At 40.2% G+C, this 14,499-nt stretch overlaps 2 protein-coding genes across 5 annotated transcripts in view; one reads left to right on the forward strand and one right to left on the reverse strand.

Moving 5' to 3' along the window:
* bmp6 (bone morphogenetic protein 6) overlaps nt 1–4,640 on the forward strand; it is an 85,483-nt gene extending 80,843 nt beyond the window's left edge. For all 4 annotated transcript variants that reach the window (XM_051066945.1, XM_051066948.1, XM_051066947.1 and 1 more), the window contains exons 5-7: nt 753–829; nt 1,811–1,921; nt 2,652–4,640. In XM_051066945.1, coding sequence (XP_050922902.1) covers nt 753–829; nt 1,811–1,921; nt 2,652–2,801 — 338 coding nt within the window. In that variant the 3' untranslated portion in view covers nt 2,802–4,640. The remainder of the gene's footprint in view (nt 1–752; nt 830–1,810; nt 1,922–2,651) is intronic.
* A 1,491-nt stretch (nt 4,641–6,131) lies between these two features.
* Nucleotides 6,132–13,876, reverse strand: txndc5 (thioredoxin domain containing 5). The gene is made up of 10 exons (XM_018677614.2): nt 13,619–13,876; nt 12,207–12,359; nt 11,580–11,685; nt 11,378–11,474; nt 10,395–10,510; nt 9,868–9,954; nt 9,265–9,417; nt 8,564–8,646; nt 7,895–8,024; nt 6,132–6,699 (listed from the first exon to the last, which is right to left on the reverse strand). Exons 1-10 carry the CDS (start codon nt 13,804–13,806, stop codon nt 6,577–6,579), a joined length of 1,236 nt encoding a protein of 411 aa, XP_018533130.1. The 5' UTR covers nt 13,807–13,876; the 3' UTR covers nt 6,132–6,576.
* Between the last annotated feature and the right edge of the window lie 623 nt (nt 13,877–14,499).

Genomic DNA, 14,499 nt, shown 5'->3' on the forward strand with positions numbered 1-14,499 from the left:
TTAAAAGGTAGCAAATGACAGTTTTGGATGGGAGGGCCAGACATACATGGATTCAAAGCTAAATATTTTTTTTTCTTGCAATGTGTAAAGTTACCGTAGCCCAAATAAGCAGGAACTCGGTTAGGCTAAACATGTAACCGTAATGACAAGTGACAGAAAAAAAACCACAAAAGTTTTTTACCAAAAGAGTTGGTCAACAGTTTTAAAAGTAACTTGAGTATAAACAACTGCAGTTAAATCACTTGTGGGCTAAAGGCTGAAGGATTACTCAAGGTATCGTGGGGCCGCTGAGAAGCTTAGTTTGCTTAAGTCTTGAGGGACAAGGACAAGACTCTTCTCTCTCTCACAGTCTTTCTCTGCAAGATTTGTGAAGAAAAGCATCATCAAAAATACAAAAAAATACATGAGACTAGACAGAGAAAGTTGGTGAGAAAGAACCCTTGAAGCATCAGTGGAAAGTCTGTGTCACCATCTTACAGTGTGGTGACTGACGCCAGCAATGACCTTCTCAACTGTAAAACAAACCTATAAGCTGAAACGATTAAGAGGGAACTACAGAGCAGGAGTTTGCTTGTCACTGTGCAACCACTTGTGCTCATGCCATGCAATATTTAAATGCTGATCAATTCAGTTAGGCACTTTACTTACATACATACATATGTTACATTCATACGATGAGGGCCACATTGGGGTGGAGTTCTGTGTGCATCTCAAGACACAAGTTCACGATGCTTTCTGTTTTTCTGTTGCAGATTACAACAGCAGTGATCAGAAGACAGCATGCAGAAGACACGAGCTCTACGTCAGCTTCCGGGAACTGGGCTGGCAGGTAGCAAACATTTTCTTATTTCATAAATCGAAACACATCCTCATAATTGTGTGGGGAACCTCTCCGTCTCTTTAGGGCTAGTCTGAATCCTAATCAGTGTTTACTTAAAGCTACATACTGGGTTGCCAGAAACATTTCAGTTTTCAAAATGGAATTGGTACATTGATGATCAATAGATACATGCCAGTGGTTGTAAATCTACATATTACAGTGATGATTGTGCATTTCTTACATAATCAAGTTTTTTTTTTCTATACATACACACATCTACCATGTACAAAAAACGTTTGCACACTTATACCTACAAGAATGTTCTTTTGAGTCTATGTTTTCAGTTTGATGACAGTGTCACATCATTTATACACATATATTACTATAAACACCACTGTTTGTCAGCCTTATATGAAAGTAGTACTACCAAGCAAAGGTGGGCGAAGGAGAGGAAGCCAGTTAAAGTAAGTTTGAGGGAGTAAACTTAAGTCTCAAACCGCAGGTTTGTGTTTATTTGTGTGCATGTGTTTACGAGGACACAGACGGGAAGAAATAGAAGAGAACAAACAGTCAGCTGTTAACACAGCACTGACATCTAGAGGGAGGCTTCCAGCACACAAACTATCTCTCTCTCTCTCTCTCTCTCTCCCTCTCCCTCTCCCTTTCTCTCTCTCTCTCTCTCACACACACACACACAAAAACTCAGGGGCACAAGGGGAGGGAGCTGGCCAGAAAGAGAAGGACAAGCAGATAAAAAAGACAGAGAGGTATTATTGACAGACAGAAAGGTGCACTGGTTTAAAAAAAAAAAACAAGTCAGAAAAAGAATTTGCCCGGATGAATTTTTATTTCAAAACAGAGATATAAAGATTTGTCTCTCTAATAGACTAGTTATTAATACATCAGGATGTTTCATTTACTTGATTCGATTGATTTCATCTGCTGTGACTGTGCTGCTTGTTTATGTTTGCTGCAATATGTTTCTCCAAGGATTGGATTATTGCTCCTGAGGGCTACGCAGCCAACTACTGCGATGGAGAGTGCTCCTTCCCGCTTAACGCCCACATGAACGCCACCAACCATGCCATCGTACAAACACTGGTAAGACCAGCTTACCGTGCTTGCTACATTCTTTACACAGTACAGGGGAAGCCATTCTAGGTTTAAGTCTCACCTCCCTGCCAGTATTTAATGTTTTTGTGGTAGCAGTAGGGTGTCAGAGTTCATCTGGATTTTTTAAGGGTTTAAAGACCAATTCATGTATACTGTACTGTGTTATCGTGAAGCACAGTTACCTTTAAGCACTCTACTGATTTTACACATGCAGATATGTTCACTTGTCATAAAGTGTACTCCTAAACTTCAGCTAAGAAGGTACATGTCTTTTATTGCTCTGTTGGGAGTGTGTTAAGACTGAAAATGATGTCATTAGAGTTATGTCAAGTACAAGCTGAATGCATGGAGTTTCAAAGATGTGTGCATTTACCAAGCATCTACTAAACTGAACACTGTTGAGTTGCATTATGGGAAATGTAGTGGGTTTTTTTGGAGATTGACACATAGGAGGAACTAAAAGTCAGGATCGAATGAGGCTACTACTGTTGCAAATCTGTCTCTGAATTTGTGAACTTAACTTAAAGTATGATGCAGAAGTTTTATTCTTAGATTTTTATTTCATTCAACTTGTGTGTTCTAGTATTATAACACCCGATGATTGCGCTTATGCAGTAAAACATACTTAGTCTATTTTGAATATAGACTGTGTGGTTTGATGGAAAAAGCTCTGTATGCCAAATCCTAGATACCTAGAGAAGTATTTCCTGTTTTTCAGGTGCACCTGATGAACCCTGAGAACGTGCCGAAGCCGTGCTGCGCCCCCACCAAGCTCCACGCCATCTCAGTGCTCTACTTCGATGACAACTCCAACGTCATACTGAAGAAATACAAGAACATGGTAGTGCGGGCCTGTGGCTGCCACTGACGCCATCAAAGGACCAATAATGTTTGGTTGAAAAATTGGGTTGGCAAAGGGCTGCAACTGCACCAGTGACTCCTGGGTGATGTTGACCTCAAGTAGATGCCAGTTTCCTGCCCAAATCCTCAGCCTGCAAGGAATATCCACCCTGAATGATAATTTACATTTTCTATTCCATCCAATCTTGGACAGCTCAAAACATTTATCTAACAAGATGATTTGTCATCAAGGCATCAAACTAAGTGGGGACCAAAATGACACCATACAGGTGTCATCTATAGGCAACTTCTCACCCTACTCCAGTGCTGAGTCACCAAACGATCTGTCACCTTCTCCGCCACCTTTGGAGTAGAGTCTTTCATGGGTCTGCAAGTGAATGAATGAGTGTGTGTGTGTGTGTGAGGGGAGGAGGGAGTGTTCCAAGTCTGTATATTATGTGTTTATGGAGGTGTGTGTATGAATACCTAGAAGGCTACTGCACCTTCCCCCTCACTGAGAGGGCGAGGGCAAAACTGAACTGTTGTGGGACGAGTCCGAGTGCTGCTTTCTTTCCCTTCTCCTTCACATATGTATGTATGTATGTGTATAGATGTATATACACGTGTGTGTGTGTGTGTGTGTGTGTGTGTGTGTGTAAAATCAGTGGATCAGTTCTCAGAAGAGGCTCGCGCAATTACTGATGAACAACTTCTCTACAGTGCATGACCCCAGGGAATTGACTCAGTGTTATCACAGCACTGAAAACCAACAGAAGTCAGTGACATCACCTGGTCAAATGACAGAAAATGTGTGTAAATGGTTTGAGTCAGATGGGAAAATACAAGCCCAGTTTCCTTTTCAGTGCAAATGTTGTTAACCCAAACAATCTAATACTGAATGAATGATCCATTGGCGTCAGTAGTTTCATATTTCCTTCCTCTTTTTCTGATGTATTTTCTTCTCAAGCCATATTTGCCTTCCTAAAATATAATATGGACTGAACCAAAGTGACCGCATGCTATTTTAGTAGTGCACTGCTCCAAATATCCCCTTCATGTCAATATTTGCCGGGCTCACGCTGAGCTACGATTCACCAGGCTGGTTCAACATGATGCATGTTCTGGCTAAACTAATGTTTTTCTCCAAAGAAGCGAAGAATACAGCCTTATCCCTCCGACATACCGCAAATGGCCATTTCCATGTCGCTGTACTCACAAAGTTAACAAATGCTTCCACCCCTGACAACTCATCAAGAGATTGTGGAAAAACATTTAGTGAGTCAAAAACAGCCGGCAGGACAGATTCTGGGCCAGCTCTCTGAAATTAGCCCTTTGCTTTTTCAACCCTGATGGTAAAATTATGTGTCCAGTGGCAACATTCTCTCCAATTGTATATGTTACTGTGAGCTCTGAATGATATAGTCTTTTAGAGAACATATAATGAAAAACTAATACCAGTAAGAATCAAAATACCTTACATGCCTAACCAATCATAAATTACAATATACCTCTGGTAAGCTGCTGTTTACATTTGTGATCATGTTTAGACTGTTTTTTGTAAATACTTGTACATTCGTAGCTTATTTATTGCACCTTCTATTAAAAAGAAAAATCACATACCTTATTAACAAAGACAGATGCAAAAACCCAATGGAAATACAAACCTATTTTTGAAAAAAATTTATTATGAAATCTCATGTTACAACTTGCCATTATTTACTCTTTTTGTACAAAATCCATGGGTAGTGCACAACCCATGACTCACAAGGCAAAACAAAAAAAAAAAAAACAAAACAAAAAAAAAAACTTCTGTCACTGGAGTTCCTTAGACCATGTGCTATCCATAAAAACTTTTACTGACAAAGAATTGCTGTGTCTCTGACTTTTTGTGTACCTGGGTTGGACAATAAATGGTACCCTGCATTATGTAGTACTTTTCACATAACCTGGGTCAAAGAGCATTTGCGTTGGAATGGGCATGGCCTTGCAGGTGGATGCAGTTGTTACATCATGATTGAAAATGGAAAAGTGCACTGAAAAGACTTAAACTGCAAATACTTTTAGAACCAGGGCTGTGACAGATTATGTCTCAGCCTTTGACTGTTCAATCAATTAACCCTCTGTACAAGTTTTGGGTTAACAGTTATGATACAGTATACAGGTCACTAAAAGATCTTAGTTTGATTCATTCACCTAACCATTGTTTACACTAAGAATATGAAGTTAAAATCAGCCAATTATGGTTTATTTTTGTTGTATTGTGTGAATGATGCTTCATTTTTCCAGATCATATTTGGTAAGTGGGATTTTCGAACCAGCAGCTCTACACCTACACCTATATATTTAGTAGTGCTACATTCTTTAAGATTCTGATCTCACGGCCACTGACAGAAAATACGACATCTAGAAACATCATTTGGGAACAGGAAAGGCAAATTATGTAGACCCATGATACAGGTGGTTCAGTCACTAAGAATAAATCACAATCTTAGACAAGTGATAAGATGCTAGCTAGCCCACCTGATCCTGAGCTGGAGGCAATGTTTTTTTCAGTTCTAACCTCACAAGTATTGCTTGTAAAAGCCAATGAGAACAGTGGCATCACCAAGAGCTGTGACTGAGGGTTTAATGTCAATCAAAGTAGAGTACTTGTTCTTAGGAAGATCTCAAACTCACACTACTTGTGTTTTAAACCTCAAAACTGGGTCCAAGTGACCAAACTGTCCTCTTTTGCTCCACCTGCTGGTCCCCAACACCTTTTGAACATGAACCTGGCCAATGAAATATAGCAAAAACTATTTTACATTCACACTTTTGTACTACATTTGACAATATTGTGAGGGGACAATTTTAAGGAAAGATTCCACTCAAAGCTGCAGCTTTTGCAAATGAGCTGCATCTGATGGAGGTTTCTGAACAAACAAACAGAAACAGCAGTGACTCTTTAAGATGTCCAGTAATAGATATGGAGCAACATGGTCCAGGCCTGAGATGCTGAATGCTAGGAGGAGCAGAGATGGGTGGCTGATATCACAGGAGTCAGAAACGGGGTAGGGTGCATGGCCAAGATCTTTACCAATACTCTTTACATTCATGACCCTGTGCCATGTCAGACGCCTGTGACAACAATAAAAGCACCATCCATCACAACCCCCTCCAGCCTGCATGCGTGTTTCCCTGAGAGTTAAGTCAGATAGGCCATTACTGGCATGGATATGAGGTTCCCTCAACTTAACTCAAATTCATCTTCACATTTGGATGACATGAACTTTTAACAACCTTTTGAGTGACAGTACCGTAACATTAATGGCTCATGATTTAACAACAGATCTCATGTATAAAATTTTATATTTAAAAAAAAAAAAAAGTCAAATGGCTACAGAAGTCAGGTCAGAAACAATTGATTTTTAACCGGCAGAAACTGGAACACGTGTCCTTCAGTGCTACCCTCTTAATAAACATTACTTGTGTGAGGAATTCTGGTTCTGATCAATTGAGCAGTGCTTACAGTCAGACATAAAGTATTACTTCATTTGCAGACCCAACCAATGCAATAGTGTTCTCCATATTAGGAGATTTGAGGTTGGGTAACAGCAATGAGAAATACGTCCACATCCCAAACATTGAATTATTCTGTCCTTGAACACTGGAGAAAGAACAGACCGTTTCAGTCTGCCATTGGCTGATTCCTTTCTGAAAAGAACCCAAGTGGAGAGAGATATAAAGAAAGATCTGGCTACCGTATTAGAGAGAGTGGTGTCCTACTAGCCAGATATGCAGTGCGGGCGCTGGCGCTTCCGTTTCTACAACTCGTCTCTCGCCTGCCTCAGCACAAAGCTGTGCAGGCTCTCCAGGTCCCGCCCACCGTGATGCTCGTCACCCTGTTCTCCCGCCCTGAACATGATCAACGTGGGGTAACCTCGCACCTGGAAAGAGAGGACAAAACAACAGGGGGTTATTATTATTCAATATGCTTACTTGGACAAAGAGAAAGAAAAAGGAATGAGCTAGGACAAATTTTTTTAAGGATCCCTATAAGCACTGTACATGGATGATATGACAACCACCTTTACCACAGCACCATGTGCAAAAATGCTGCTGGTTAAGTTAAAGACTAACTTTAAAAAAAAAAGGTTATGGTGAAAGTTAAGCCACAGAAATCAAGAGGTATTTATATTATAAAGACAGTGTTTTCAAGTAAGAGGTTTTATACAGAGAAGGCATTTCCAATGGTGTTTTAAAAAGTCAGTTAAAAGTTTAGGTAGGTGGTATGATGCAGCTTTTAAAGTGCAGATCCAGAGCCTGATACAGCAGGTAGTGAATATCTTTGAGAGTTTAGATATGGAACAGAAACAGAAAAAGAATACTGAAACATACTTAAATAACTCTCGAAAACTCAGTTTGGACTCTTATTCTATTTGTCACCTGGTCTACTGTTGCCTGGTTGTAGGAATGCCCACCCAACTTTTGGTACATTTAATTGTGTACTGCTGTCGGTCAGAAATCCTGTTTTATTCAAGAGTTTAAATCACCGGGGGACATCAGTTTTAATTTCTGTGGAAATCCTCCATTTGCACACCAAACTTTGAGATATGCTGCTGGCAGAGGCATTTCTCTCTAAACAACTTAAATTCCAGTGGCAGTGGAAAACCAGTCAGATTCAGAAAAGTAGTCATCACTCAAGTCAAAAGCGATGACCTGTGAATCTTGACCTCTGACGCAGCAATTCAGAAAGCAGTATAAGTTTTACTGTTGTCATGACATTGCTTTTTAAATATTCAAACTGGGAGCTTGTTATCATTTGCAGCGTGTTTCATTTCAACACCTTGTCATTGTTAAGTAATGCCTCTGGCCCTTCCTCCTAAACTCCACATACAATCAAAGCTGACTGTGTGTGTGTGACAACATTCCTTTACCAATGACAGTGTTGAGTCTACTTTAGGACTACAGTCTGCAGCATGTTATTAAAGTATGTGGCAGCTGTATTGTTTTATGACACTGTGATAAAAACACAATATTGATTTTCTTGAGGAAATAAAAAGCGGACCTGTGGGTATGCGAGAGAGATATGAATGCAACATAATCAGATTAGATGGTGTCACACTGTGTCCACACACTTACAGAGTACTTATTGCAAAGTGTGCGCTCGACAGTGCAGTCCACTTTGGCTATCTTGACATCAGTGAGGCCGGGAAACTCCTTCTTGGAAAGATCCTCCCATGTTGGAGCAAGGTTCTTACAGTGGCCACACCTAGAGAGCAGGATAACACAGGAATTACATGACTGGAAATACTTTGGAGAATGTAATTTTATGGTTTGACTAAAATTAAGATTCAGTCTCTTGACATTTCATTTCAAACTCTTTTGCAGGCACTTAGGTTAACTCACTGGTAGTTTATGTATTATTATGGCATGTACCTGTACCTGTACTTCGAGCTCCTCTAAATATGCAGTTAACTCCAGCAAATATTAAACCCAGATTAAAGCAGGGCTTTCACGTCTGTTACATGCAGAAGCTGAAGCAGGCACAGGATGCTCAAAATGTTAATACATTATCATAAACTATAAGGCAGGCCAATATGGTCTCTTCTGATTTTACTTGATTCTGGGATGGAGCTTGCCTTTAGGTGATGAAGTACACACAGAATTCAAAACATAAATGAACTTAAACGTGTTAAATCAATGTGAAAAGTATACACGGTTGATTCTGCTAGCTTGCAACTAGTTAATTAATGCTTTTAAAATATCTGTATGATTTAAATGTCACTTGTTTAGAAAAGCTTATCTTACCATGGAGCATAGAATTTGATGAAGGTGAAGCCCTTGGCCACTGTCTCATCAAAATTGTTCTCGGTCAGGACCAACACGCTGGACTGTAGACAGAAGAACAGAAATTCTGATATTAAACTCTGCTGAATCATGCTGATCCACTTTTACCAAACCAAAAGTCTTTTCACTTAAAAAGTTCATCTTCGTTTTGTTCAGGAGCAGCATAGAGTTTGGATGCTGCATCCACTTTTTTCTACTGACGTTCACATCGAAGCATTTATGTGTGACTGAATGGCATCTATGCAATAGTGTGACAGACTTTACCAGGGTAGTCACAGTGGCACGCAAGCTAAGAAAAAAAAAGGGTAGGATTCAACATCTCCTCTCAGTTACAATTACAGGGATGCAGTCACAGTGTTGCAAATTCCCATGGTGTTTTTTTTTGTTTTTTTTTTTTTTTTTTTTTTAAACAGCTGCTCATGCAAAACAGACTCCCACTGAAGGTACACACACTAAAAAATGCATGGGCCGTAACTTGCCTAATACCAGCATTAAACTGCATGACAATTAAACACCTGTTAGGATCAGAATAATTTGACAAGTACGGTCTCAAAAGTATGAACTTCACACAAATGCAACCAAGATATAAACATACAGAACATGAAAATAATCTTTCTTCTGTATAATATTTCTTGTTTTGGGTTGTTCACACCCTCCTTTACCTCCTCTTTGACTGGCTCATCAGTGGGGATCTCATTTGCTTTTTGTTCCTCAGCTGGTTCTTGCTCTTGCTCCTCAGCAGTGGCAGCCTTCAGCTGGTTGTCCACAAAGTCTTTGAAAGAGTCCAGGTCTCTTTTTCCTTTGTACTGTTCTGTCTACAAAAACACACAGAATCGTCATCATCATTTATGCCATTATAATAAATACTTTTGTGTTTGGACCTCCAGAACTCAACATATTATGCATATTGTAAAACTGAAAACAGTCTTAACTGAAGCAAAATGTTGATTGATTATTATCAGTCACATCAATCACTGTTTAGCTGGAATCTTCAATGGCAGCTGTGTAGAAATCATATCATGGCTGTTGAGTGAAGAGCATGCCACTTTCCCCCCCTATTTGTTCACACAGTTAATCATTCCAGTATGATGTAATGTCATGGAAGTTGTTATAGTTTGCATAAATCGTAGGTGTGAAGGAGAAACAACATGACAGACACAATGGCAGCAGGTCAAAAGGAGGCAGGCTGAGGTCAAAAGTGAGTTGTGTATGCAAAGATTGTTAAAGAATTGATGGTTACTACAAGTCCAAAACTTCTTCTGTACCTTCTGCCCATTGTAGAAGAAGAGCAGTGTGGGATATCCCCGTACGCCGTTGTCAGAACACACCTCATAGTGCTGTGTACAGTCCACCTAGGCAATAAATACATGAACATGTGTTATTAAAAGTAGGATGATACAGAAATGCAAACACTGACCCTGCAAAGTGTTTGTTTAAAGACCCAGAACACCAACAGCTGGCTTTTCGTATGGCCACCATCCCGTTCTGTCAAACAGGAATGTAATACTGGTAGTGTTTTAAAGTTACTTGTAATGAAGAGGGTAAGCAGAGCACTGCTATTTAAAAACTCAGACCTTCATATAGGCAGCACATACTGTAGGATGGGTGTATAAAAAGAGAACAAAAGAGTAAAAAGAAGGTAGGCATGATTATAAATACAACTACTTTTGTAGTTGCTCTACTTTTAATCATGTCACTGTATGCAATGTTTTATTGTTTTAATATCTGATTAATCATTTATGAGTATTTGCAGAGAGAACCTGTGAACCTATATACAATCTGAAGGACCCACCTTTCCTATCTTGACGTCATTAGAGTGCTCAAAGGAGGTTGCCAGCTGTTCCCAGGTTGGGGCCATGGCTTTGCAGTGGCCACACCACGGTGCAAAGAACTTAACAAAATGAGCACCTGAAACAAGAGGAGAAAAGCCATATGAGAAAAATACACTGCAGATAACTAGCAAGAAAACTGAACACACATGGAAAATAATATAAAAACACACAATAAGTAGGTTTATTAGTAAAATGCCTTTCGGTGTACTAATTTCTACTTGAACATAATCACACACAAGTGCACAATTCTGTGGGTTCATATCTTTCATCCAGTGGAGTGAAGTAAAAAGTTGAACCCACTACAAACTCCACACAGCTGCCGTAAATGAAACTGTACACCTCTTATTCTGACGTTATACACAACCAATTACCCAATGTTTATTGCAGCTCAGGTTGCCAAGATGTGAAGGTGGGACCTATAAACACTGCTTTAAAAATGCCTATGTCATATCCTGCATTTTTTTTTTTCGTCTCCAAACAAGAATCATTTATTTTTCTTCAAAATCAAAACATTCAACTCTGGCAGAGCTCAAGAACCATAATTTCGAGGAGACAATTATCATGAGCACTGTTTATTTTTCAAGTCATTGTCTGAATAGCCAGAAACATGTAGTGACAGGAGAGAAGTGTTATACAGTTGGTACACGTTGACTGACGTTGTGGATTGTGGCTCAGGTACTTGTGTTTAACTGTCAGTTATGTAAATTAAGGCAAGGAAGAGTTTCCATTCTCTAATGAATGATCTAGAAACACTACCCAGTGTGCCTGAAAACTGAAAGTAGGTTTAAAATGAAGACAAAACAGAAACGGTTTATCTGTTAAGGCAGGATACAGCTGTGTAAATACACATGATGAAGTTACCTGCTCATTTGCCTAACTTAACTGTTACAACAACAGTACTTTCATGAAGCATTTAACAGCATATCTTATATTAGATCCTTACCTTTGGCTATATGGGCCTTGAAGTTGAGAGCAGTGAGCTCATACATGCCCTGTTTGGGCTCTGGGGCTTTGGGAGGCTCCAGTTCACTCTCTGGTTCCTGGAGGACACACGAGAGCAAACGTCTATGACCACTGCTGTTCTTCCACTGTAAGGGTCACTGGTTTATAAATCTGGGGTGTTAACTGAATGAAGCGCAACTCACTGTAGGCTCCTCCTGGAGTGTCTTCAGCATCCAGGTCTCCAGAGACTGCAGATCTCTGGGCCCCTGGTACTTAACTGCCTCCTGGTCTGGCTTAAACAACTTCAGCCTAGACATAACATAATAAGATTTTTCTAAATTGACAGAATTGTAGCATGACAGAGTTATGATTCAGGTCTACAGTTTCACAAGAAAATGTGCTTAAACACAATGACCCATACATGCAAAAACAACTTTCCAACTAGTCAATTAATAATCATTACAAGCTAAAGAACCTGGTCACTTTTAGCTATGTAGTTCTGTGAATCATTACCCAGTGACTGCTGCGTTTGCAAGTACAGTATAGAGTGAGCAATAGCCAAGATTTAAGAGAATGTCATTAAGATACTGGCAGAATACTCAACTAAATGCAGGTCAATGTGTCACTTTTCTGTCAATCAGTGATTAAAAAAAAATGACTGCTTACTTGTGTGTAAGTCTTGTTTTTATCCTGAATATCACCTCTAATGCATTATTTTTCACTGAGGTTGCAGTTTCTGATAATTAACCGAAAAATCTGAAGTGCTAAAGCTGACCTCATCCATGCCAATGTGGTAATAGGATGCCTCAGCTAATGTCACTAGTACTTACGTAGGGTAGCCTCTAACCCCGTGGACATTAGAGCAGAACTTGGTGTCCTGGACGCAGTCTACTTTTACCACATACACTGGGGGCTCGTCCATGCTGTTGTATTTGTCTGCCAGTTCATTCCATGTTGGCTGTAATCTCTGACAATGACCGCACCTGGACACAACAGTGGTACATATACGGTTAGTGTGCAACAGACGTTGATCTATAAGTTTTTACATATTTTGATCTGGCGGAATACATCTTCTACCCAAACTACACTATGTTCCCTAAAAGCCATCATTAACACACAACTTTTCTGAACTGACCACACTAAACGCATTGTCTGTATGCAAAAGCTCACATGAACATCAGAAGGCATCAATGGACACTGTAAATTGTGCAGGTGCTGCACTGCCCTTGCAGCATAGTATGAAGCAAGTCCAAGATTGCCAGCTGTGATTTTTTTTTTTTTTCTGAAATCTGTTCATTTGACAGGGAATTACCCTACAGTACCACTTTAAACAAAGGAAAAAAGCAGTACAGACACAAATAATGTGCATCCATGTTAATGGAAAAGCAAAGAAAGATGTCAATAACAAAGTCGGAAATTCAAGCTGATATCTGTTAATAATAATGCATTGCTGCCTTAAAATGTTATATTGTGCAAGCAGAGGAGGCAGAAAAGGACTGTATGCAGGTATCAGACAAAGATTTGGTAATAGAGGTACCCGTTGATACTGAAGAGCAAGCTGAACTTTGATCTTATCTTCATATTTAGTCTCTGTGTTTATCTCCATCTTCCTTTTCTCATTCCGCATTACATTTGGTGATAATCAAACTGAGCTATTATTTTTGTTTTACTGCGAACTCCTGGGATTCCCCCCCGCCCCCCATAAGAACCTATGGAGGTCCACGGACCTCACTTTTGCAACCACTGACATAACATCGGTCAATCAGTGCCTGCCACGTAAGCGCAGCTTCTCAAACTACAACTTTGAACTGTGACTGAGTATCTCGGCACTAACAGCGTTGAATAGCACAATAAAATGTTCACTGTTTCAGTTCCCCGTTCAACATTCACTACAAAGTTTCTACCGAAAGTAAACAGACAGCAAACTGTTGCACTGTTAGCACCGTAGGCCGAGATGTGAAAAGTATTTCAATCCGTTAAGCTGGAGTCGGCTAGCAAACTGTTTGGCTATGCTAGTGAGGAGCTAAGCTAACCACACCGGCTGGCCAAGGGAAAGGGGTTGTGTAGCCGACTAGCTTGCGTGCTAACTAGCTTGCTAGCTACAGTGCCAGTTAGTTGTAACAGTAATAGGCAGGGTTTCCCATTTTCTGTTCATATGGGGGGCTTTAAAAGAAAGCTCAAGGTTACTGCCAAGACATGTAACCAGCGTCATCTGGAAAAAACTTGGTAACTGTTCACTTACCATGGGGCGTAAAACATGACAAAGTGGGGTGCGGTGGGCACCGCCTCGTTGAACATCTCCACCGTGTATGTGTGCTTGGCATGCTCATCTTCCTCTGCATCCGCGTCGCAAAATACACTGGAGAAAAGCAACGAAAGAATATAAATACAGCGCAATATACAGGGTGTGCAATTCAATGCTAGAGCCATGGTGAGTCTCTCGGTGGGTGAACAGTGTCCCTGCTGGTGTGCTGTGAAAAGATCGCCTCTCAGCGTGCACGCCCCCTGGCAGGATAAATTCAAAGGAATGTGGACTCTGGATAGGACACGTACTTATGGGGATTCTTGGAGTTCCAGCTGTTTGTGCAATCAGGATGTTGTGTAGATCTGTGGCAGCCCGTAAGCGCTTTGCAACTCTGTCCAACCTGACAGGCTCAAACAAGTGCCAGTCTTTGATGAAGTATGGAAGCCTAGTTGGGAAAACCTCACTGGAGGGGACATAATGCATAAATATACATTACTGAAAGGAAAGAAGATGATTAATCCTACGAGAATGTATGCATTTGACACAGAATATTTACTGCTGCCTGATAGAGTAAATCAGTTACTGGGTATTTATTTAATGAACACTGGACAGGTGTATTGATTTTTGTGTTGTCAATTATATGTATAATCCCATTCAGTGTTACCCACTCCACTGAGATGGTAGTCTTAACAGGTTAAGAGGTCAAAGATTTCCATGGGCAGAACATTTTTACTTTAAGCTTGACACCCATCCTAAAATCATAAAGATCTCTTAGCACCAGTGTTCTTGGTGCTGCATGCTGGGAGTAGAGATTTACTAGTTTATTATCTGACTACCAGCCTAACATTTGGTTTGATTGTTGTGGTCAACCGTGTCAA

Source organism: Lates calcarifer, linkage group LG24, assembly GCF_001640805.2.
Source record: "Lates calcarifer isolate ASB-BC8 linkage group LG24, TLL_Latcal_v3, whole genome shotgun sequence".
NCBI lineage: Eukaryota > Metazoa > Chordata > Actinopteri > Centropomidae > Lates > Lates calcarifer.